Source organism: Terrapene carolina, unplaced genomic scaffold (assembly GCF_002925995.2).
Source record: "Terrapene carolina triunguis isolate 2854851 unplaced genomic scaffold, T_m_triunguis-2.0 Scaffold926, whole genome shotgun sequence".
Classification (NCBI taxonomy): domain Eukaryota; kingdom Metazoa; phylum Chordata; order Testudines; family Emydidae; genus Terrapene; species Terrapene triunguis.
This window is the reverse complement of record NW_020665277.1, coordinates 5,640,193-5,666,716: the sequence shown is the minus strand read 5'-3', so window position 1 is coordinate 5,666,716 and position 26,524 is coordinate 5,640,193. Positions and strand designations below refer to the sequence as shown.

The window sequence follows — 26,524 nt, the reverse complement described above, 5'->3', positions numbered from 1 at the left end:
ACCCCATACAGCAAAGGGCTCCTATAAACCTTGAGGCGCATTTCAGTGCCGAAGGCCGGGATGCAGATGGACTGGCAGAGCTGACGAGGGTGGGGCAGGACGGAAAGGGCAGGAGCCAGACTGAGGTGCATTAGCAAAGTAGAAGGCATGACTGGAAGAGCAGGAGTCACTACAGAGTAGGATTGCGTACTGTGGTGCAAGTGATGATACTGGTGTGACATCCCTTAGAAATCTGCCACCACCCACTCTCCAGCTCTGGAAAACTCTCATGGTGTGGGAGGGCGAGGTGTGCCATGGGGGAGACAGGGCTCAAGTGCCCCTCATTCTAGATAGAGCCCCCCCATTCATTCACACACACACACACACACACAGCTGGGTGTTTGGCTGGCTGGCTAACAGCTCCTACAGAATCCCAGGAGGGTTTGGAGGGATGCTGAGAGTGGTGTCAGAAATGGTACACACTGGTAGGGGAATCACCGTCCCTCCTCCCCTGGAGGAGCTTGGGCTCAGGAGATAGTGGGCTTCCCCCTTGAAGGCGCGGTGTAATACCCTAATCTGCTTTGCTGCTGGGAGTTTAATCTCACAGATCTAGGGCAGCATCTGTCCCACTCCCCCCACCCCTGACTCAGAGCAGTCTGCAATACATGCAGAGGGATTTAGGCAGCAGGAGCACAGAGACAGAGAGGAGAGCGCATGGCCGGCTGAACAGGATGACATATGGCATGACTGGGGTAATCCATGGTAGCCTCAGAGTCTGGGGCAGCAGTTGTGGGGCACACACTAGATTGGGCAGGGATGGCCTGCCCCATTGCTCATTGTTCCACTTCCAGCCCCTCCTCCGCTGCCAGACGGGATCATTTAACATTCCCTTTAAAGGGACAGCTAGGACAGAAAAGCTCACTTTAACCATCCTCTCACATGCAGGTCAGTGGGAACACAGACAATCTCCAATGGAGGGCAGGGGTGGGGCAACAGCAGCCACGTGTGCTATATGAACCCTGGCTCTGGGACCGCTAACCAAAACGAAAATGTGAGATGGGCCAGGGGAAGAGTATGTTCAAATGCCAACACCTACAGACTAGGCCTTGCAAGAGGCAAGCAGTCCAGTGATGCCGGGGGAGGGAAAGGCTAGGCGGCAGGCTGCGGGGAAGAGGGGAGGGCTCAGGGAAATGGAGAACTGGACAGTGTCTGTCTGCTCTAGGGCATGAGTTCCAATCCAGTGGTTCATAGTGAGTTACTCCTATCCCACTTTTGTTTCCCATCCTGCTGCTGAAGCAGTGATGCAGTCAGAACCATCACAGCCATTTGTACTGCTTATGCAAGGGGAACTGGGAAGGGCCTTGGTACATTTCTCAGTGGACAGATGTTTCCATCCCAAAGTCACCAGCACTTACTCAATCCTCCCCATTAGTAGTCTCAGCAGAGGGACTATGGCTGGACAGGCCACAGATTGAAGAGTCTCTCACCACCCCAGGGCTAGAGTTAGACACTGCTGGGGGAAGCAAGCACTGCCACTGCCTGTGCTGTCCCTGCACACCCGCTCTGTTAGTGGTGCCTGTTCTGGGAGTGCCTGGCAGGGCGGGGAGCTGCCAGCAGGTGGAGTGAGGCCTGGATGGGACTGGTAGGAAGAGGAGCCATGTGCTGAGAGGCAAGGGAGAGGTAAACAATATGTGCCTGTCCTGGAAGCCAAGGGAGGAGCCGCTGCACACACCTGTCCTGGCATGCAGCTTCAAGCAGTGGGAGAGAGAGATGAAAGAAGAGCAGGGAGGCGGAGGGAAATAAGGGCGTGGGGAGAAAGGAGAGATGGCCAGAGAGCAGGTAGGTAGGAAGGGAGGTAGGTGCTGGTGGCCCCACCCAGCTGGAGGCGGTGTTGGGGCAGGCTTGCTCATGTCCCATCTGATAATTAACCCAATTAATTCCCCTCACTCTCTCCTGGCAGGGCAGGGGAAGGGAGCCTGCATCCAGGTCAATGTCCCTCCCAAAATACTCCACCACCAGGCAGGCTCTCACTTTCTCACACACCCTGTTTGGCCTGGGTAGGGGAAGCGGTGACTCTCTCACTGACTGAACAGGCTCAAAGGATGCTTTGCAACCCAGGAAGGAAAGGAGTCGTCTGGACCAGGACTAGCAGAAGTACTGGAATGCCATTCCAGCTCCTAAAAAAGGTGCTGAAACCGTGTACTGGAGCATTCTGGCATGGCTTGAGCCCTGCTCCTGGGTATTGTCCCACACTCTGCCACAGACCTGCTCAGTGATCTTGGGCAAATCACTTCCCTTCTGGGTTTCCCCATCAGTCTCTCACACAGAGAGGCGGGGGCGGGGAGAAGGCTAAATCCACTAATACTCGCGAAGTCCTTGGATAGCAGAGGTGCTACAGACGGCAATTTCTGCTCCAACAAGCCCCTCTTGCAATGAGCCATAACCTAGGTTCTTTCCTACCTGAACAGCCGCTAGCCACAGAAAGCACAAGTCATGCACAAGTCAGAGACTGGGAACAATGTACTACGCAGGCTGTGTGAAGTGAAACTGAGGCAGCCTGGCGTGTCACGACCCCGCCCCTAGCACGTTCATTCTGTGCCTGACTAGCAGCATCAAGCTTGGTTTGCCTGTGACTGCCGCGAGCGCCCAAGCAGCCTTACACCATCCCTGAGTCTACCCCAGGTTTTAGTAATTTTATACCAGTACCAGAAAGGAAACAAAAGTGTGTGGGGTAGAGGGGGTGGCTTTCAATCCTTTCCGTTCCTGGCAGGGGGATTCCCTGCACAGTGATTCTGAATGGCACACGAAGCTGCACTCCAGAAGCCAGTCAGGGGAAAAGCCTTGCAAAGAGCAGGCAGACAAGGAGCAACACCACCAGGCTTTTGAAGGACACCCTTCCTGGGGTGGCTAAAAATCCTCCCTTCTGCCACAGCTCAGACCACATCAACCCCCAAATCCTCCCTGACTCCCCCCTCACTGCCTTCCCCTTCAAAGCTCTGCACTGCTCAGCCCCTGCCCAAGCCGCCTTCCTTCCTCAGTGCATCCAAGCTGCCCCTTATACGTGGAGCTGTTTCCTGGGCACCTAATCAGCACCCCTTTTGTTTGGACAAATTCCTCCTTAAACCTTGCATCTTTCAGTGTCAATCCACTCTCAAAAGTGATCTTCATCTCATTGGCACCCTGGGCATCTGGCCATCCCTCCCCCTCTCCTGAAGCGATACCTAGAACCGTCTCATCTGTTCAGGGTAGCCCGACAGCTTCTTAGGGCACAGACTGTGTTTTCCTTTATGGATTGTACAGCACCAGGTGCACTGACTGGGCTGGCCAAGCAGATGGGGAGGGACTGACTCTACAATCCACCTCAGCAGAGGCCTGACTGCCTGACGCTGGAGTCCCTAGAAGGCAGACGCTGTCAGATAAGGGGTGGTGCAGAGAAATCCAGCAGCCCATGACTCACTGAGGAAGGGGGAAGTCCCTCCACTTTAAGGGCTTTAAAGACCACTTCTGCCACTTTATGTTCTCTACAGTGGCTGCCTACAAAGACCTGTGTGAATCAGGCCAGGAACCAAACATGCACCGTCTGAGCAAGGAGGGAAGAAACCGAAGAAGTGGGCTGTAGCCCACAAAAGCTTATGCTCTAATAAATGTGTTAGTCTCTAAGGTGCCACAAGTACTCCTGTTCTTTTTGCGGATACAGACTAACACGGCTGCTACTCTGAAACCTGCTATGGGAGGGTTACACTTGGCAATTGAGCCTCATGGTCCCCACGTTACACATGCTGCTGCTGAGGGATCACAGCATAGGATAAATAAGAGTGCCGTTTGTACAGGTGGAAGCCCCTCTGAAATCACACCCAACACATGGGGCTTTCCTTAGGGAAAGGTGAGGGCAAAAGCGACACCAAGACGCTGAACCTGGCTCGCTATCTCAGAATATGTCACATCAGTAAGGGTATGTATCTCTTCTCTGCACAGTTAACCCAGACTCTAGCCCAAGACCCCTTACAATCCACACAGAAAAACCCCAAACTGGGAGGTGGTTTAAGCCTAGTCTATCTTACCTGGGGTGGGGGGGAGTTAGAACTCAGGCCCCACTTTAACTTGGGCTGGAACCTGCCCACTTTGCAATGAAGACACAGACTAACTCACTTGAGTGCTGATAATCCTCCATAGTCTCCCCATAATTCCTCCCAAAGGACAGACAAGTTCTCTTTCAATTGACAACTGACTAGGAAAAAATCCTAGAGCATCTCTGCACACAGAGCCATGGGATATGTTCCCACACACACACACACACGGTCAAGTGCCGAAACACTGAGGACAGAAAAATGTGGATAGGGCTTTGCTGTGGAGAAACCCTCAGGCTATGCTAACCTCATGCCCAGACCCAGGTGCCAAGCACCCATGTTAACTGTGCAATGAAGCCATACCCTGGACTGAGAAGGAGGGAGAGACCCCTCATACTAACCACCCCATCCACTAGGCAAGGCTACAGTTTTCCTAGGATTACAGGTGACTCCAATACCCCTCATTGGTAACATCTGCCAAGCATTCCTGCAGGGCAAGAGCTGAACTAGCATGGCTAGCAAGGAGAGCCAAGACACCTGTGAATCTACAGCATACCAATGAGCCTGTACTTTGGGTTTAGCAATATATCTGTATATGATTTGTATCCTCTCCCCACAAAAGCTGGTCTGGGAATTGCTCAGCGACTCAAGGTGCTCATTCCACCTTTCTTCTGGTGTCCAGTCCCTGCCAGCAAGGGGAGCTCGGGACCTGAACTCTGAGCCATGCTGCCATTAGACTGCAATTCCAAATGTCATCATAATGGAACACCCACATGCCATATCACAGGACCCACGACTGTGAACAGTGAAACTTAGCCTCTGTAATAACTGCCCATTTCCCGCCACTCAAACGCTCCTTGTGAGCTGAACTGCGTGACATTGGCCCAGGAGGGAGTGCGGAATGGTTAGAAAAGCTATTCAAGGGATTGGTGGAATGACGCTTTTCACTTTGCTAGTGTTTTTGCAAACAGATAAGACACTCGTAGGGCCCCCAAAAGGGCAGAGCATCTTCCTCTGCTCCTCACTGCCAGAGAGAGAAGAAAATATCTCTTGATCTGGGGCCACTGGCAGAGGTGAGGTGACTCTATTAATCAGCCAGGAAAGATACAACAGGGACAGCACATGGGGCAGAAGTTGGCTGGAATGCAGGACCTCATATAGCTATCTATACCCAAGGACATTGCAAAAGCAGCTGAACTTCACTCCTTCAAGACCACCCACAAGGCAGCTGAAGAGAGACTGCAAACAGCCAAGCTATAAGCACTGAAGGAGTCACTCACTGAGTTGCCATCAGTTGATTAGTTTCTGGACTGCCTGCAGCCACATGGAGCTGTGAAGCCCCTGGTGGTGCATAGCATGGTGCAGCAAGAGAGATAGGGAGTTGGGCAAGACTCCAATAGCAGCAATGTACTCGCTCAGCTGTGAGGTCAGGGCTTCAAGGTCAGCGATTGTGGGAACCACTCGCACTTTCTCCACTCCGGAGGGCCAGAGCTCTGTACCCACTCAGCTCCTGGCAGTCTAGGAAGGGGGTTGAGACCTCAGCTCCCTAGCAGGTCCATGCAGGTGAGTCCAGGGGAGGAGATGGGCTGGTCCCCTCTCTGCTCACAAGGCGGGGAGTAAGTTTGGTTCCCTCCCTACAAGGCAGCCCCCACATTCACGGCAGCTTCCTCTCCTCCCTCCTACCACAGGGAGTTGCTGAGTAGTAGCTGGCCCTGCAGAGCTGAGTCACCCCCAATCCCTGACCTTGAACCCTTGATTTTACAGCTCAGAGTGACTATTAGCTATTGTTGGAATTTTGCCCAACTCCCTAGCTCTTCCCTCTGCTGAACAGGAAAGGAAGTGGAGGAGAGGTGCTTTGGGAGGGCAGCAACTTGTGAGGAGGGAACTGAAGAGGAAGATGTGGTTGTTAACTGGAGGAGGAAAGGGAGAGCCTAGTAGGACTGATGTGTGTGTGGGGTCACACTTATAATTTTGGAATGGCTCCCCCCTCTCCAAGAGCAAGATTCTCTTCCCTTCAAGAAAGTAAAAGTAAAGCCCTACTGAAGTTTTCAGGGTGAGAGGGAAGGGGAACAGTCAGGGAGACCCATTGAGCCTTTGTCACTAGGTCCTAGTTACCTCACTTTGCATGAGAAATGCCCAAGTAGTGAATGAGCCAAAAAAAAAAACCCCCCAAAACCCAACTAAGAATGTAGAAAGCTGGACCTTTGCAAGCTAGTAGAGGCCATGCACAGCTGCAGGTGTGTGTCTGGGACAGAGGAACTTCACCTTCTAATAGGAAAGTTGCACCTTTCACGCTATCTCCTCTCTCCCTCGCAATGCCAACAAAGCAAGTAACCAGTCTTCCAGCAGGGAGATGTACTGTTCCTGAGGGGAATGAATGGCAGAACCCCACATTGGGCATTCCAGTACAGAGGGCAAATTCAAACCCAAGCAGGGAGGAAAGTGGACTCCCTCCCCTGGACATTTCAGGAAGAAGCAGTCAAGTTTCTAAGAGACAGTGACGGACACTCAAGAATGAGCTGGGTGAGAAAACAAAAGCAGCCTGATTTCAGCCCCAATCGTGATCCCAGTGTATCAGAATCATAACAGTTCTGACGGAACAAGTCTCCAACTGCAAAGGGAGCAGAGGGATTAACTCCAACAGTTTATCCTCCTCCCCAACTCTGAATGAGGTCTGGAGGGCCCACAACAAGTACTTTAGTGGGGAATCTTTTTATTCCATTCCAAGAGTGTTTTGGGTGTTCAGAGCCTCCACAACACATTCTTCTCCATGTAGTTAACAGAAAACAAAAGCGATTGCATAGCACCAGCTCCCCAATCTCCCCTATCTGCCCTGGGGAAAGTCGACACCCACCCATATCAGGTCTAGTTATAGCCCACCAGGCAGGCAAGCTGCCAAACCAAGACCATTCAGTACACAGTGAACTTCATACCCAGAACGGCAGGCTGGGGATTCAAAGCCATTCCAGTCTGGGATTTCAGAGCAGGAGTTTAGGAACTGAGCCAAAGCTCAGAGATGCCCAGATTCCACAAGGAAAAAAAAATTCTCTTCCAGATCTGTAGGATCCACACCCCAGGGGATTAGTGTTCCTGACTCCAGCCACAGCAAGCCCTGTACTTCCAGCTCCCAAGCACAGCAGCAGCCACAGCACAGCACACTAACAACACAAGTCACACCTTCATGCCACCCATGGGCAGTGGAAGCCATGCTCAGGGCACTAATGGCAGCATTCACATGCCCAGCCTTTATGTTGTGGAACCTGCACACCAGTGTGCTAGTATCAGGATTCACATTACCAGCCTCTAAGTCAGGGATCGGCAGCCTTTGGCCCGCAGCCCGCCAGGGTAAGCCCCCTGGTGGGCCGAGCCGGTTTGTTTAACTGCCGCGTCCGCAGTTTCGACCGATCGCAGCTCCCACTGGCCGTGGTTCGCCGTTCCAGGCCAATGGGGGCTGCGGGAAGCGGCGGCCAGCATATCCCTCGGCCCGCACCGCTTCTGGCAGCCCCCATTGGCCTGGAACAGTGAACCGCAGCCAGTGGGAGCTGCGATCGGCCGCATCTGCGGATGTGGCAGGTAAACAAACCGGCCCGGCCTAGCAGGGGGCTTACCCTGGCGGACTGCGTGCGGATCCCTGCTCTAAGTGCTCTGGGTGTGTGGAATCCACTCTTCTAGGAAATGTGAAGCCTGACACTAGTGCACTTTGATGTGTAGATCCTACTAGCTAATTGTTCCAGACTTCACCCTCAAAGCAAACAAAGATTCACATATCAGATACTAGTGCCAGGATTCCCCCACACAGCTTCCCAGCACAGTGAGATTTCCTCAAGGGCAACAGTGCCAGGATCCACCCTCCAAGCACCAGAGATAAGGAAGTCCTAGGCAGGTTCCCTTTGCTCCTCGCAGAGCAGAGGCCCAGGCTGATGCTGGAAGGAAGCCTCATTATTTGAAAGTAGACGGGGCAATGCATTCCTGCCTTTCATGCTCCTAGCTAGACTGGACTTCCCACACTGAGTAACAACATGCCCAAGGAGAGACAGCAAGGACAGTGAATGTTTCCATGCTCCTTTAGCCTACACCAAACCAGGAGAGGTGGGGTTTTCCACATAGCAGCCTCAGTGACCATCTGAATCCCAGGGAACTGAGGTTTGCTCTTACGTTTAGAGAGAAATCAACTGATTTCCAGAGGAGCTGTTGAGGCTTGTCTTTCCACTGTAGATAACAACAGAGCGCTTGGAAACTCAACAGTTCCAGCCTACCAGGCAAACTGAGTCATACCTTGGGAGCTGAGGCATAGATGGTTTCTCTGCTAGTCACACTTGGAGAAACCAGTTACTCCATAGACCAGAGGAGGGCAAACTACGGCTCGCGGACCACATCTGGCCCACAGGACCCTTCCCTCTGGCCCCCGAGCTCCTGCCAGGGAGCGGGGTCAGGACAGGCTTGCAGAGGAGCCAGCCCAATTCCCCCAGCAGCTCGGTGAGCAGGGCGGAGTCTAGCCCCTGGCCCCTTCCCTTCTGCTCCCTTCCCTCCCTGCCTCCCTCACAGTCACAGTTCCCCCAGCGCCTGGGCAGCATGGCTGCAGCTCCGGCGGGCCGGCACGGCTATAGCGCTGCCAGACCTGGTGCTCCAGGGCGGCACTGTCAGGGGGCGGGGAGCAGGGGGAGTTCGGGGGGGGCGGGAAGTTGCAGGGGGCGGTCAAGGGGCCTGGGCCCTGCTGCCGGGGACAGGGGCAGAGCAAGCCAGGGCCCCCCTCCGCCCCCAGCGTGCTTGGCCCCTGTCCCCAGCAGCCAAGCCCAGACAGGGAGCGAGCCCTGCCCGACTGCCAGGGAGAGCAGCCAAATGAGCAGGGGAAACACACAGGGAAAGGACTGAGCCCCCCTTTCCCCCACCCCACAGGTAACGTGGGGCGGAGAGAGCAGGGAGGGTTGGATAGGGGACCCCAGGAGGGGTGGTCAGGGGGTGGGGAGCAGGGGAGATTGGATAGGGGCGTGGATCCCGGGGGTGGTCAGGGGTGGGGAACAGGGGGGGTTGGATGGGGGTGGAGGTTCCAGGGGGGTGGATAGGGGCCAGGCCACACCTCGCTGTTTGGGGAGGCATAGCCTCCCCCCAGCCTTCCCTACTTGGTCCTCCATACAATTTCTGTATCTGATGTAGCCCTAGGGCCAAAAAGTTTGCCCACCCCTGCCATAGACCATGCTCTTTAATGCAGCCAGATCTTCCTCTCTCCCCAAAAATAGCAGTTACAGCACAGGCTCAATCCCACCCCCAAAACCCCCTCCTCTTCCTCTTCTAGTGGCTATTTCACTTCCCCCGGGGGAGACAATTAGTTCACAGGAAACAACCCCCCACGTCTGACTCTGGTGCTGCACTCTGACCTTTCCCTCTGTATAGTTAAGAGTAGATGCTGCTGGCATTATCACATTCACCTGGCTGAACTGTCAAGGGCGGGGGGGGGGGGGGGGGCATATACTGGCCTTTCCAGTTTCTCTCTAAACCCTCATTGCAAATAACCCTCCAGCTCCATGTGGTTGCATTTTGTCATGACTGCAAGGGGTGCAATCCAGCTAGGACTCTCTGCTCAGACTCCCTGTGATAGGCCCACTGGGAGGCCTGATACCACAGCCCACCCCAATTCCAGGCAAATCTGATCACTGTGTCGTATTCCACACTTCCTGCGTTACTTTCACTATTGCCCACCCATCCTCATGGGGTAGGTGCAAGCTCCCATTTCCTCCTATGGAAAGGGAAGTTAGGTTTCCTTGGCCCATTCAGTCCTTGGATTCTCAGCTGAGACTGACAAATGGAAAAATCAATACTAGCGGTTTTTGTGATATGGACTCATGTGACTGTCGGAGACTGAGCCTTATCAGTAATCAGGCAAGCTCAAAGAGCTCAAGAGAGATCAGAGTGACCATAAATCTCAGCACCTCAGAACAAAATAAAAGATCCACTATAAAACAACCCAGCCTGCCCAAAAGAATGCCACCAAAATGTCTCCAATAAACCAAGTGAAGAGATGGGCATATTCACTTTAACAAACATGCAAGGCACTCAAGTATCATAGGAATAGGCTCATTGTAAAGAAAGAGACACGGGCCGATAGCCATCCCTGCAACCCATACACTCTTCAACTCATTTCAAATAGGAACCAAATAGCAGTGAGCAGATGAATTTCCATCACTGCTGATCTGGCACAGGTTTGGCTGGGGCCCCAGAGGCAGGACAGAGAATCCATACCCCATTCACCATCCCCCTGACTGAAATAGAGCTGCAGCCGTCAGTGCAAAAGACTATATTCCATTTCATACCTCCTGAGATAGTACTTTTCAGGGTACCTGACTTTCCGATGCTTTCAAACTACAAGTACTATACAGCAAGCTGAAAATCGAAACCCATCCTTGCATTTGGATGGTGCTTTTCTGTCTGCAGAATGCCCATAAGGAAAAGGATTGGGGTGACCAAAGGAGGACAGGGAATGAGGGGTTAGCAGCCACTGGTTGCTTTTTTTGGTACAGACTAAAACATAAGAGATGGCAGCTTGTTTGGAGAAGTGGGCAATTGTGCTGCTTAATCAGGGAGCCAGAGAGAGGGCAGCTAGGAATTCTGGGAGGAATTTGAGCAAAGGGACAAATAGCAGCTGTACATTAAGAAACCTCTGTGAAAGGTGAGATTATATAGATGGCCAGATTGTCTTCAAAGGGGAAAGACAGTGAAAACTAGATTTATTGAAACTCAGGGGAGTGGGCCTGGAAGGGTGTGAAGGGAGAGGGGGAGAGAAATGGACCCCAAAGGGCTTTCCCTGTCCTAAATGATAGGAAATGTTCAGGAGAAAACCCCAATACAAATTCACAGCTTCTTCCTCCTTCCAAGAGGGGAATGGGGGACACAGCTCACTTCCTTCTTTATTCTCACTCAAATCAATGCTGTTTTCTCAGCTTCGTCCCAATAGTGGCCGACAACCCTAATTAGTTTAAATCATATTATGTGACTTGATGCCTCTCCTAACTAAGTCCATACATTAAAATGGACTTCTTGACTTAGGCGCGTAAATCCTAGGTCAGGTCTCAGATGGACTAATGGGCAGCACAGATTACATGCTGGAAAGATGCAGTGAAGGATTCACATGGGCCACAAAATGATGAAGTCTCCAAAGACAGCCATCCAGGCAGAGTAAATAGAAACCCAGGCACCAGTCCGATTCTCACACCCCATTGCTGAGCAATGTTATCACAGGCCAACGAGGGGCCTGCAAGTCTTTACACGGAACCTACTTTTTTCTCCTCATCTCTCTTCTGTTTGTTTAACTCCATGTAACTATGTGTGTTTTGTTTTCCAAATCAAATGCTTTAGGACCAATGCCAGCAGCACAGCCCTTGTAAGCAACCCTGCAATAAACAAGACAGTCCTAGTGAGCAATCCTACTGGAGGCAGTTTGGGACTGAGCTGCTCCCACACCTGACCACAGGCTGTGGAGAGAGCAGACTGAAACATACCAGGCTTGCCCCAGTGTCACCTGATTGCTGCTGTCACTATCCAGGGAAACCAGAAGGGGAGGGGACCTGTCTGTAGCCACAAACCAGGTGGCTCACAAGTGACAGAGGAGGGAAAATACAAGGACAATGATTCAATCTCAAGAATTGTTATCAAGTGAGAGTAAAATCAGATTTGCAGCCTTATGTTCCTTTCCACCCCCTCCCACTCAAGCAGCTGTGTAAAAAAAAAAAAAAAAGGATCCAGAGGGGACTGTCTCTGAGCTGAAGGAAACAATACAACATAGCCCTCAATAATCTGACTGGCAATGTACTGTTTTGGCCTCCCTGAGCTGTGCTCCTGTCTGGCGGTGCTTTGAGTTTTAATCTGACGCTGTAAAGTAGGTTAAACAACTTCAACTGACCTACAATTAAATGACTCTGCCCAAGTATTTCCATCCTGAACAAACCTGCTCAACAGTGCAGGTGTTTAAGTAATCGCAACAAGGCTTTGCAGCTCCTCACTCACTCCATCTGGTAGATGTGCTCCACAAAGACCAGACATCAGAGCAGCTAGTGTTTGAGAGGCACTGGGAAGAGGAGAGACCCCTAAAGAGGAAGGGCAGCATCCACCCAGGCAGGGAGGGGAAGAAGAGCTTGATTGACAGTTGTCTCCACTGGAGTTGGGTAGGTTCTAAAGGGACACGTCTCTTCTGCATCAGTCTCGACTAGTCTATATTTGGTACGTTTGAGCCCTGTCTATCCTGAGTACCTGATTAATCTTTGCTCAGTGGCTGAAGCTTCACAACCACTTCCCCACTCCATGGAGGTTGAAAGAGAGAAGGAGCCATTCTCAAGTCTCAGCAAGATTAAAGCCAGAGATGGGGCCAGATGGCCAACCAGAGGGAGCTGAACTAAAAAGTCCACCCTGAAAAAAGTGGGCATCTGAGCACCCAATGCGCTTTCCTCCTCCCCTCTACAATGGGACCAAGCCCTAACACTGGCAAGATTTCACTTCACATAAAAAAATCAGGATATTTCTAATACAGTACTGGGATAATTCTAACACTCCCAGAACCCCTCACATGTGGTTACCAGCAGGCACTGGAGAGAAAACCCAAGCGTGGCTTGAATAGTACAGGGGCTTCAGCAAAGAGGCCACATCTCATTGCTTTGACAATGAGCCTCTCCAGCACACAATCATTCCCTCTTCCCCACTCCCTGCACGAGCTTTAATCCCTCAGAAATCACGTGTACTGCTATTTTACTGAATGGAATTAGAGAGACTCTCTCATTCACGTGGTCTGGGGTTCCGGCATACCCTAGTATTTAGGAGAACCACAGCCACACCCTACATGCAGTGTATAATATGCAGAGTCTTAAAGGTCAAGGGCACCTGAGCTACTCAGTTCTAACTCTCACAACTTGGAATCAAGACGCTCTTCCAAGAATGGGGGATGAGATGGGAACAGCAACTCCTCACATAAACTGAGTCCTTCCCAGGCTTTGAGGTCTTACTCTGTCTGCAGAACTTAGTCAGCTCTGCCCCAAACGAGGATGAAAAAGAACCCTACCCCAGAAAAACTTACCCCACCAGAAAAAATAGGTTGATGCCCACCACAATCCAAGGCCCCTCACAGCTGAGGGGTGAACATGGGGCATGATTCTCCCGTAACATCACTGCCTGGCACAGGCATCCCCTAGCCCTGTCACATCAACCAGCACTATTATATCTCAACGCTCTTCCATGCCTACCAGTATCCAGCATGATTATCTATCACCACCCTTACTCATCAACCCCTGGCATGGTTATTCCCCAATCCCACAGGTAAATCAAGTCCCATTCCAGAGATACTGAACCCCTCAGACCACTCTCGGGTAAAATCTCAGATTAACTGCATTGAGTGAACCAGATGGGGAGGGGCTGTGTGGGAGTCAAAGGGCATTATTCCTTGGACCTTCCCTTGAATCTTCCAAGTCAATTCTGTTAACTCTCTAAATAATTATTATACACACACTCCTACCATCCTTCCTGGATCCAACCCACTGCCTGTGGCTTTGGTTATCCCCAATATATGAAAACTCTTCCAGATTCATCACAGATACAGAGGTCACATGGGGCCACTATTCACACACAGGATGATTTGTAATATGATCCTTGGGCTAAGGCTTGTGTGTTATTCCAAATGTACAAAGCCAGCAAGAAGCTGAGAATTGTGGCTCGACAGCTACAAGGCACCTTGCTCTGGCAACTGGATAGGATTCCGTGTGTGCCATCTCCTCTGACTTCATCTTGACTGGAAAAGCCAAATAAAATGTATCTGAACCCAGCTGAGGTGGTGGGGCTGGTTGGGGGCCACTCTGACGCTAAAAAGCACAACTGCAGAGCCCAGACTTTAGACTCGAAAAGGCAGCATCCCCTCCCATCTCTTCAGCAGGCTCCTGACGAGAGATTAACTCCTGTATCAAGTCACCTCACCTCTCCCCCTGCCCAGCTTTGACCTCCACACTCAGTCATAGTAGAGTATGGGACCAATTTGATGTCTTAGGTAGCCCTGAGTCACTTTGTCAGCAGGCCCAGCTCCCCATACCTGGCAAACTATTTGTAACTCACGTGAAGGCAAAGAAGAGGGTGGTGGCTCCCACTAGGAAGATGGCAGCAGCTGAGACCGGGACATATTTGCTGGGTTTGAATCTCTTTCCAGATGCTGCTGGCATGTTGGAGCTCTGGTGGGGGATCCGCCCTGCAGCATAGCCCAGGCCCAACTGGAGTCAGAATGGACACGAAAAGGGGGAGGGGACCTTCGGAAGGGAGGGGGGGTAGAGGGAGAAGACGGGAGGGAGAAGTCGTGCGGGTAAGCAGTTACCCAACTTCCTGAAATACACTTAGAGAGTGTTCCAAATGGAGCAGGAGGAAATAATCCAGAGGAAGGATCCACACCGATTCCTGAAGGGAGAGGCCCAAGAACACAGCCAAGGGAGTCCACGCTGCTCCCTGAGAGTTTGGGGATGTATGGAAGGAGATTTAAAAAATAAAATGGGAACCTGAATTCCAGTTTAAACTACTGCTGGAACACGACAGCTGGGCGCAGCCAAACTACAGGTGCAGAAGCACCTCCCCAAGCAGCTTGTGGCAAAGGCTGGCTTCAAAAGTGGAGGCAACGATATTTTATAAGTTAGAGTGGGGAAAGTGGCAAATGGAAGTTGCAGAACTCTGCAGCACATGGAGGGAAGCCAAGCTGAGGAAGTCCTTTCCACTCTGGTGAGTGCTCCGGGAAAGTTGGCCAACTCAGGAATAGGCTGCCATTAGATTTCTTTAAAAAAACCCACACCAAAATCCCAAGGAAGCCTCCTCTCCTTTTCCTTTTTAATCTGTTCCTGGTATCCAGCAGTCCCCTCCAGTCACCGCTCAGATGGACAGGGTTATCCTGAAACAATGTGCTTGTCTTCCTCACACTGCTTGGCCCTCTCCTCCCCCTCACCCGAGGCAGTCGCAGAAACACACTCCCTGATTTCACCAGGATGTGAGGCTGGCTAGCGGTGGTTGTTTAATTTTATTTATTTCTCTCTTGACGGCTAAAGCTGGGTAACAGCTGGTGCGAGGTTGAGCTGTAAATCCTTTTCTTTGAAAGGGGGGGTTAGAGGGTGAAGTCAGTTGGCTTGTGTGTTTTCGTCCTCTTCCTATTTGTTCCCTTTTGTATGACACCCAAAACTCTAGTTTCCACTTGGTTTTTATGAACAAAATTGAATTTCAAATCCTTTCTGTGGTGATGGTCTCCACAAAATCCTGGGCAGGTGAGGTGAGACTTGAAAGTTTTCAGACAATTCTGTTAAAACGCCAGAATGCAACTGATAATTAAAACAATGCTGACTGGGCCCTTCTCACCCATGGCCTGGGAATCTAAGTCTGTTCCAAGCTGCTCCATTTTCATCTCCCTCCCCCATATAAAACCATTCCTCAATCCATATTTGTTAAAAAAATCATAAAATAATTAAAACTTGACATCTGGAACTCCACACTTCATCTAGGGGAAAAAAGAAAAAAAAATTAACAAGTCAGGAAAAATAACCATTTAACATATATTTAATATTAATGATGCACTCTGCATCTTCAAGGTACTGTATAAGCATTAGTTTGAAGAGGAAAACATGGTCTAGCGGTCTTAGAACCAGGTTGGGGATCAAGAGATGTTGAGTTCTCACCCAACTCTGACACAGACTCACTCTATAGGCTTGGGCATGTCACTTAACATCTCTGAGACTCAGTTTCTACATCTGCATAATTGGGATAATGATACACAACTCTCACTGAGACATAAACTGTTATTTTTAGTCAGTAACTGACGGCCTTAACTAACTAACAATCAGCTAACATGCTTATCTACTGTAACAGGACAGTCAACACATCTGAAAGGACGTCCCACTGAATAAGGCTGCAAATTTTAAAGATGCATACAAATAAGTGTTCTATCAGACTTTGGGAATTGATTTTGTTTTTAAGGTCTTCGGCATAGGCCCATATCCCCCTTTCCCCAGCACAGAGTAATCACTGTTCTGCTTTGTCCAATCTCTCATCCCCAGCTGCTCCTACTTTCTCATCCAACCCAATCACTCGACACTGAACATTTCATCTTCCCTTCCAATCCTTCTCCACTGCCTCCCTCTTCTATCCTCACAGGCAACTCCACTGTCACAGTTTCCCCAGCTCACCACCACAGCAGCATCTTCAACCCTTCCCTCCACCCCCCCGTTCCCTCTATGTCCTGTTTCTTCCTCTCTGATATCAACAGGATCTGCCCTTTCCTCCCTAACCCCACCACCCGCACCTTTCGCCACATCTCGTTCATCTCTCACCTCCATTTCTGGGACCTTCTTCTCTTCCACCTCTCACCTTTCCCCCTTTAGGCCACCATAAATCCCTCCATTATTTCTCATTCTCTCCACCTCATCAAATTCAAGCTCTCTCTTTTCAGCTGCAAGATGCCTACTCACTATTCTAATTTTGTCCTCTTCTTACACCCACTTATTCATTATAGCTCCTCCCACTGTTCTCTCATTACTCCTCCTTTCATCACCTCTTCCTCCGCAGCTTTGGGTCTTCCACTATACTTCCTCTTAGATGCCTGAACAGTTTCACTCTTCCTGTTTGCCAGGAGCCCTGTCTCTCCTTAAAATCCATTTCTCTGAGAAATCTTTCCCATTGGGTTTTCCTCCCCACAAGTCTCTCCACCCCTTGTCTGAACTGCTGCCCTGTATCTCATCACTCCAAGACTATCAGACCTACAAGGCAAGGAACGCAACTTACTCTAGTCTTTGTAAAGAACAGTGCACATGCACCATGCTAGAGAAACAATTTGTAATGATTTCACAACATTTCACTACTTAATTTCCATTGCCACTGCTAATCACTGCAGTTTCTGTTTAACTCCCTGTAACACAATGGTACAAGCATTACAAGTAGAATGCTTGTGGAGATCAGCTTACTGGGGAGGAGAGGGGAGTTCTGTCTCCATGACCAATTCCATAGTCTGTGTTGTTTTGCCAAATACAGTGGTGGTTTGCGTGATGTGGTTATCTATCCCAGAGCATATTAAGGCAGAAATCTCAACTCAGTTTACATGGGATAGGCCACCAAATAACCAGCACACTTAGACTATAAGTTCTCTGGGATAGGGACCATCTTTTTGTTCTATGTTTGTACAGCGCTTAGAACAATGGGGTTCTGGGTCCATGATAAGGGCTCCTAGGTGCTACATTAACACAAATAATAAATAATAGGGCAAGAGCTTTTTGTAACTACTATCCCAAGAACACATCCAAAACAGCAGCTTACAGAGGAAAGGCCCTGTACCCAATTCCCAACCCCCTCAGCCATCCAGTCTACCCTTGGTTAGTGTAAATCTACAACTCATTTGGAGAAGTTAAACCCCCAAACTGCACTCTCTTCACCATCCTCTGCCTTTGTACCCCATGAAATGCCCGTTAAATTTCTTCCATTTCTGAATAGAGATGCACTGGCCAGCCCAGGAGATCAGCCTCTCCCTTCCACTGGAATCTGAATTGATAATTTTATTAAAATAAAGAAGATAGTCACATAACTGACCCTATTCCATTTTTAAATTCATCATCCAAACTTAAGAATTTCAACTATCCCCATATCAACTGGGTACGACACCTCAGGACGGGATGCAGAGATAAAGTTTCTTTACACCTTAAATGTCTGCTTCTTGGAGTAGCTAGTCCTCCCACAAGAGGAGTGACAATTCTTGATTTAGTCCTAAATCAACAGGATCTGGTCCAAGAGGTGAATATAGCTGGACTGCTTGGTATTAGTGACCATAATATAATTAAATTTAACATCCCTGTGGCAGGGAAAACACCACAGCAGCCCAACACTGTAGCATTTAATTTCAGAAAGGAGAACTATACAAAAATGAGGAGGTTAGTTAAACAGAAATTAAAAGGTACAGCGCCAAAAGTGAAATCCCTGCAAGTCACATGGAAACTTTTTAAAGACCCCATAATAGAGACTCAACTTAAATGTATACCCCAAATTAAAAAACATAATAAAGAGAACCAAAAAGTGTCACCAGTGGCTAAACAACAAAGTAAAAAAAGCAATGAGGCAAAAAGGCATCCTTTAAAAAGTGGAAGTTAAATCCTAGTGAGGAAAATAGAAAGGAGCATAAACTCTGTCAAATGAAGTGTAAAAATATAATTAGGACACCAAAAAAGAATTTGAAGAACAGCTAGCCAAAGACTCAAAAAGTAATAACAAAAAAATGTTTAAGTACATCAGAAGCAGGAAGCCGGCTAAACAATCAGTGGGGCCACTGGATGATCGAGATGCTAAAAGAGCACTCAAGGACAATAAGGCCATTGCAGAGAAACTAAAGGAATTCTTTTTGCATCCGTCTTCACAGCTGAGGATGTGAGGGAGATTCACAAACCTGAGCCAATCTTTTTAAGTGACAAATCTGAGGAACTGTCCCAGATTGAGGTGTCATTAGAGGAGGTTTTGGAATAAAATGATAAACTAAACAGTAATAAGTAAGGCTACATTTTAGTCACGGGTATTTTTAGTAAAAGTCATGGGCAGATCATGGGCAGTAAACAAAAATTCACAGCCCGTGACCTGCCCATGACTTCTACTATATACCCCTGACTAAATCTGGGGGGAGAGCAGCCTGGGTGGGCCCGCAGATGCTGGGAGAGGGCAGCCCGGGGGGGGGGGGGGGGGCGCAGGGGGGGCGGGGGGGGGGGGGGGGGGCGGGATCCGCCCCCGGCTGGTGGGGGGGGGCGGGCAGGCAGCAGCTCGCAGCCCGGCCGGGATCCCAGCTGGTGCGGGGGGGGCGGGACTGGCAGGGCCAGCAGGTTCCCTACCTGGCTCCGCGCTCCCCGGAAGCGGAGATATCCCCCTCGCTCAGCTCCTGGCAAAGGCACGGCCAGGCAGCTCTGTGCATTGCCCCTGCCCAGAGAGCCGGCTTTGCAGCTCCCATTGACCGGGAACCGTGGCCAATGGGAGCTGCGGGGGCAGTGCCTGCAAGCAGAGGCAGCACCCATTGCTGCCTGGCCACACCTCCACCTAGGAGCTGAGCAAGGGGGGTGCCAGGCGCACTGGCCGCTGCAGAAGTCATGGAAAGTCACGGAATCCATGACTTCCGTGACAAACTCACAGCCTTAGTAATAAGTCACCAGGACCAGATGGCGTTCACCCAAGAGTTCTGAAGGAACTCAAATGTGAAATTGCAGAACTAACAACTGTAGTCTGTAACCTATCATTTAAATCAGCTTCTGTACCAAATGACTGGAGGATAGCTAATGTGACGCCAATTTTTAAAAAGGACTCCAGATGTGATCCCGGCAATTACAGGCCAGTAAGCCTGACTTCAGTACCGGGCAAACCAGCTGAAACTCTAGTAAAGAACAAAATTGTAAGACACATAGATGACTATAATTTGTTGGGGAAGAGTCAACAGGGTTTTGTAAAGGGAAATCATGGCTCGCCAATCTACTAGAATTCTTTGAGGGGGTCAACAAGCATGTGGACAAAGAGGATCCAGTGGATATAGTGTACTTAGATTTTCAGAAAGCCTTTCACCAGGTCCCTCGCCAAAGGCTCTTAAGCAAAGTACGCTGTCATGGGATAAGAGGGAAGGTCCTCTCATGGATTGATAAAACTGGTTAAAAGATGGGAAACAAGGGCTAGGAATAAAAGGTCAGTTTTCAGAATGGAGAGAGGTAAATAGTGGTGTCCCCCAGGGATCTGTACTGACAGACTGCGAAGAGCTACAAAAGGATCTCTCAAAACTGAGTGACTGGGCAACAAAATGGCAGATTAAATTCAATGTTGATAAATGCAAAATAATGCACATTGGAAAATATAATCTCAACTACACATATAAAATGATGGGGTCTAAATTAGCTGTTACCCCACAAGAAAGAGATCTTGAAGTCATGGACAGTTCTCTGAAAACATCCGCTCAATGTGCAGCGGCAGTCAAAAAAAAGCTAACAGAATGTGACGAACCATTAGGAAAGAGATAGATAATAAGACAAAAAATATAATGCCACTATATAAATTCATGGTATGCCCACACCTTGAATACTGCATACAGTTCTGGTTGACTATCTCAAAAAAAAAAAAATATATATATATATATATACACATACACACACACACCCCTCTACCCCGATATAACGCAACCCAATATAACACAAATTTGGATACAACGCGGTAAAGCAGTGCTCCGGGGGGGCGGGGCTGAATCCGCCGGATCAAAGTAAGTTCAATATAACGCGGTTTCACCTATAACGCGGTAAGATTTTTTGGCTCCTGAGGACAGCGTTATATTGGGGTAGAGGTGTATATATAAGAATTGTAAAAGGTACAGAGAAGGGCAACAAAAATGATTAGGAGTATGGAGCAGCTTCCATATGAGAGAGATCAAAAAGACTGGGACACTGTTCAGCTTGGAAAAGAGAGGACTAAGGGGGGAATATATTACAGATCTATAAAATCCTGAATGGTGTGGAGAAAGTGAATAGGGAAGTGTTATTTACCCCTTCACATGACACAAGAACTAGGGGTCACCTGATGAAATTAATAGGCGGCATGTTTAAAACAAACAAAAGAAATACACTGTCAACCTGTGGAACTCATTGCCAAGGGATGTCATACAGGCCAAAATTATAACTGGGTTCAAAAAACAATTACATAAGTTAATAGAGGATAGGTCCATCAATGGCTATTAACCAAGGTGGTTAAGCCTCTGACTGACAGATGCTGGGACTGGATGTCAGGGAATGGCTCACTTGATAACTGCCCTGTTCATTTTATTCCCTCTGAAGCGCCTGGCATTGACCACAGTCAGAGAACAGTATAGTGGGCTAGATGGACCATTGGTCTGACCCAGTTTGGCTGTTCTCATGTAAGAAAAAGGTTTTATTGGCATGAGTTTAGGATGAGTGTTACCCATGAGCTGTGAAGCTCTTCATATTATCAGAATACACAAAATATATGGAAAGCCATATATAAACAAACTCCCAAATGGCTTTCCAATATTTTGTGTATTCTGATACCTGCTTTGAAGAAACACCCCAAAATAAAACTTTAATACATTAAACTTCACCAAACCCACCCTATCACTTGTGGATTCAGGGAAAAAGGCCTCTTTTGTATTTACAAGGTTTGCTTGCAGGTGATTTGTAGTAAATGGTTTCATCTAGAACTTCCTGTTTTCACTCACATGTTAATGGCCCTGAACAGTATCATTTTAGGCTGAAATTTTCCATGCTTGATCTTGGCCTAAAATTATTTTTTCTAGAGTAAAAAATGTAACTAGGTCTAGACTAGAATTTAAAGGTGTGTGATGTTAGACTGAGTTAGGTAGCTGGATCTAATCAAAGTTTTAGAAGGTGTAACATCACACCTTTAAATCCTCAGCTGGACAAGGTCTGTTTTTTGGGAGTTCACACCTCTACGGAAGCATAGTCCATATGTGCATTGTTGCAGCCAGTGATGGGTGCTTCTGATAGGCAGTCTGATTGTGTGGATAGGACTGAGGCAGGAGATGTGGGTTTTATTCCTGACTCTGCAACTGGAGTCACTGTGACATCTTGGGCAAGACATTTCACCTATGTGCCTCATCTGTAAAATGTGGATAATACTTGCTCTCCTTTTTAAAGCACTTTGAGATCTGTGGCTGGAAAGCAGGGCTATATGGGTTTACTAGAACGGTAGTAGTAGCAGCAGCTAGGCCGGCATACTGGTATTAAGCAGGCACCAATTTGGTGCCTGTTACCTCTGGAGTAAGACTTTTGCCCCTCCTTTTCCTCCTCTTTAAAAAAAATATAGAAAATGAAATGCATAAAACTACCACCAGTGCAAAGTTTAGGTCTTATAGTAGGCACTGCACATAAGGAAATGCAAAAATAAAAGTTGTTCCTCCCAACCCCTGGCAACATTAACAGCTTGTGTGTAATATTTTCTATTCAGTGTTTTTTTAACATATTCTCTTTAAGAAAAACAGGAGAAGAAAATTGATTAAATGATACAGGGACTTTTTTTTGTTTGTTATTTAATTACAGTGCCTAGTCCAACAGGGTCCTGATTCCTAATGGGGCTGTCTGGAGGCTAACTCAGTACAAATAAGATATTTCATATGAACAGTGTGCCCAAATTAATGTTGCTATGGGAATCTTAATATTTATATTTCCTGACTCTGATTCTGAGCTGTACAGCTCTACAATTGCATTAATACAGGACTAATTTTGCATTTAACTTTGTTAATTTTAATCTGTAGGTTACATCTGAATCTATCTATAGAATATATTTGTCTTTAATGAAAAGATGGCTTTCACTTACCCAGGTACTGTAACGTCAAGGCCCTTCATTTTCAGTTTTTATTTTGTTCAGAATTTTTCAGTGTTCATTACAAAAATTTTTAAATGTATGAAAATCAGTGCAAAAAAATAACTTCATTTTTTTGGGTAATAGTGAGGTGAATATTAGGGGATGGGAGGACAGAAAAAAAGCAACAAAAAGAAAAAAGCAAAAGTATTGAAAGTAAAAGCAGTTTAATGCTGTGGTGTATTTTAGGAACTGCCCATTAACAGTAAGTACATATATGCACAGGTGGGTTTTTGACATCTTCCATTAGTTTGCTTTACATTTATACTTAAGACTAATTTATTATTAACATAAATACGCCTACATCTAATGCATTGGATTTCCTTAAAATAATCAGGAATTTCATGTACTTAAGTGGTCCAAATTTCAGGTGAATATTGGTAAAAATCAAATAGCTTTTGTAAAACCTGGGAATTTTTTAGTAAAAACTGAAAGCAAAGGGCCTTATGTTTCATGGATGACCTTCCCTGCAGAGGTGCTGTCTGGAACTCCTTTCAGATCCCATTAGCATCTCTCCCACCTGGAAACCGAAGGCTTTTGTAACAGAAGTGATGTACAGTACTTCTTTTGGTGAAGTATGAGAGCCTTGGTCTGGATTCGCTGTGTCTTAATGGCCACTGGACTGGCCTATTTAAAAACACCATGTAAATCTCCCATCCCAGCGCCACACTAGGTCAGGCCAAAGATCCATCTAGCCCAGTATCATGTTTTCTGACAGTGGCCAGTGCCAGGTGCCCCAGAGGGAATGAACAGAACATGTAATCATCAAGTGATCCATATCCTGTCACCCATTCCGAGCTTCTGGAAAACAGAGCCTAGGGACACCATCCCTGTCCATCCTGGCTAATAGCCATTAGGATATATCCTCATGAATTTATCTAGTTCTTTTTTGAACCCTGTTATAGTCTTGGCCTTCACAACATCCTTTGGCAAAGAGTTCCACAGGTTGACTGTGCGTTGTGTGGAAAAATACTTCCTTTTGTTTGTTTTAAACCTGCTGCCTATTAATTTCATTTGGTGACCCCTAGTTCTTGTGTTATGAGTAAACAACACTTCCTTATTTACTTTCTCCACACCAGTCATGATTTTAATAGACCTCTATCATATCCTCCCCCATCGTCTCTTTTCCAAGCTGAAAAGTCCCAGTCTTATTAATCTCTCCTCATATGGCAGCCGTTCCATACCCCTGATCATTTTTGTTGCCCTTTTCTGAACCTTTTCCAATTCAAATATATCTTTTTTGAGATGGAGCGACCACATCTGCACGCAGTATTCAAGATATGGGCATACCATGGATTTATATAGAGGCAATATGATATTTTCTGTCTTATTATCTAGCCCTTTCCTAATGATTCCCAACATTTTGTTCTTTTTTTGACCACCGCTGCACACTGGATGTTTTCAGAGAACTATCTACAATGACTTCCAAGATCTCATCTGGGAAGGCAATTTGGATTTAGACAGGGCAGTAATATACAGGGCAGGGTGTAATTTGGATTTACACAGAGAAGGAGTGACACAGAGCAGGGCATAATTTAGATTTACAGAGATGGGGGGCAATATTCAGAGCAAGGAATAATTTGGATTTTATACATAGTTCCCTTGGGGGGTAATTTTTCAGTTATTTTGTAAATGCCACCAAACAGCAGCACGAAACTAATGTGCCTGCCAGTTAGTTTATGGCCCCATTTGATGGCATCCACAGTGCATGCTGGAAAATGCTTGTGTGTGTGATTGATCCATGCTGCACTCTACCCAAAGTGCAGCATAAGACAGAAGCGGCCTGTAAACAAAGTTAGGATGCTAGATTTTCAATCACAGTGGGACATAAGAGTCAGTGCATCTCAGCTCAGATGTTAATCTTTGACAAAATATACACTTTATTATACAAAAATATCCCATAGGCAATAGCAAAAACTACCTCAGTCATCTGAGATCCAAGCTGTCCTTGGACAAGTAACTTTAAAAAAATCCGCCCCTCCCACTAACCCAGGTTTACCCAGGAAGGGGTCAGTAGCCTGAGTTTATTAGAATGGGGGTGAATTGTAGGTTCCTTTTAGGGCTGTAATTGTAATCTATATTGGGGTAAAGAAATTTGAAAGTGGATGCAACTGACATTTACTCAGGTGGATGAGTGGTAACTTTTCTGATCTATGGGCACATATAATACAGGGCAACTATCTGAGAAGTCTATTTTAGGTACTTATCTGGCCCCCCCATCACCATAGTACACCTCACAATACCCCTGTGAGGTAGGGAAGTGCTATTACCCCCATTTTACAGATGAGGTAAGTGACTCACCCATGGTCACCCAGAGAGTGTGTGATGGAGCTGGGAACTGAACTTGGGTCTCCAAATCCTAAAATATCACCCTTTCTTTTCATGCACAGGGTAGGGGGACTCCAAGAGAGAGAAAACAGGTTTCATGCAGGGGAGGCACTGTAATCCAGTGGAGGGAAGAATTTAATTCAGGGAAATGGGGATTCCAAAACCAGAAAACAGGACTTGCACAAGTGAACATTGTTTCAGAGTGGTAGCCGTGTTAGTCTGTATCAGCAAAAAGAGCAAGGAGTCCTTGTGGCACTTTAGAGACTAACAAATAATCCAAGAGGGGAGAAGGAGTGGTACATCAGGGAACATGGCATACAATCCAGGGATGGCAGCAACAGGAGTGGAAATATAGATGGGGTGGGAACATAACTGCATGTGCTGGCTAGAGAATAGGGATGTAAAGCCAGGGAAATTAATTAATTAGGGATCACAAGTGGGGTTATAGTGGCAAAGGCAGACTCAAAAGATAGTAAGGGTCCACACCAGAATAAAGGGGGATAGGGGAAGGGAGGGTTGCACATGGGTGATGGAATTCAATACAAGGAAGGAGGGCTTCAGGGTGGAGAGAATCAGCAGGAGAGTCATACTGAATAGGGGGGTCACACACAGGATACAATGAGTGGGGAAAGGTCACATATGGGGAAAAGAGTCTCTGTGGGGGAAGGGAGTCACACATGAGGGGAGGGAACCAGGGGTCTCCGGATCACACACAAAGAAAGGGCTTCTGTGGGAGACCAGATCTCTGGGGGGGTAGGGGTGCTGAGAGGAGTCTCTGTGGTGGAGGAATCTATGGAGGCGGGTATACTGAAAGGGGAGGGATCGTAGGGGCAAGGGTCTGTGGGTGCTGTGGGGTCTCTCTTTAGGGGGAGGGGCAGTGTGGAAAAGGGCTCTATGGGAGCGGGGATGTCTCCCTGTTTGGGGATGGGTCTGTAGGTGCAGAAGAGGTCTCTCTCTGTGTAGGGAGGGGCAGGGTGGGAGTACTAGGGAAGAGGCATCTGTGAATGCTGGGGTTGTCTGTAGGGGGAGAAGCACTGTGGTGGATGGGGTGCTGAAGGCAGAGGGATCTATGGGTGCTGTGGAGTGTCTCCATAGGGGAAGGATCAGTATGCAGGAAGGGTCCGTGGGTGCTGAGGGACGTCTCTGTGTAAGTGGAGGGGCAGGGGGGAGAAGCAGTGTGGAGGCAGGGGTCTCTGGGGGAGGAGGAACAGTGTGAGGTGGGATATGTCTCTGTGGGGAGAGGAACAGGCTAGGGGCAGGGGTGCTGAGAGGGTGTCTGTATGGGGAGGGGCAGTGCGGGGGTTGAGGGATCTGAGGGGGAGAGGCAGTGGGGGGGGAGGAGTAACGTGGGACACGGGCACTGGAGGAGGAAGGGGGTCTGTGGAGGTGGGGGCGCTGAAGGAAGAGGGGCAGTGTGGGGAGGCAGTGGGGGGAGGAGCAGCATGGGACACGGGCACTGGAGGAGGAAGAGGTCTGTGGAGGTGGGGGCGCTGAAGGAAGAGGGGCAGTGGGGGGGGCTGAGGGATCTGAGGGGAGGGGCAGTGTGTGGGGAGGAGGAAGGGGTCTGTGGAGGTGGGCGCTGAAGGAAGAGGGGCAGTGGGGGGGGTTGAAGGATCTGAGGGGGAGGGGCAGTGTGTGGGGAGGAGCAGCGTGGGACATGGGCACTGGAGGAGGAAGGGGTCTGTGGAGGTGGACGCTGAAGGAAGAGGGGTAGTGGAGGGGCTGAGGGGAGGGGCAGTGTGTGGGGAGGAGGAAGGGGTCTGTGGAGG

At 48.5% G+C, this 26,524-nt stretch overlaps 1 protein-coding gene across 1 annotated transcript in view; it reads right to left on the bottom strand.

The window, feature by feature from the left end:
* ZDHHC5 (zinc finger DHHC-type containing 5) overlaps positions 1-26,524 on the bottom strand; it is a 39,219-nt gene that overhangs the window by 12,066 nt on the left and 629 nt on the right. The window contains exon 2 of the mRNA XM_026661114.2: positions 14,130-15,540. Within this exon, the coding sequence (XP_026516899.1) occupies positions 14,130-14,233 (104 nt within the window). The 5' untranslated portion in view covers positions 14,234-15,540. The remainder of the gene's footprint in view (positions 1-14,129; positions 15,541-26,524) is intronic.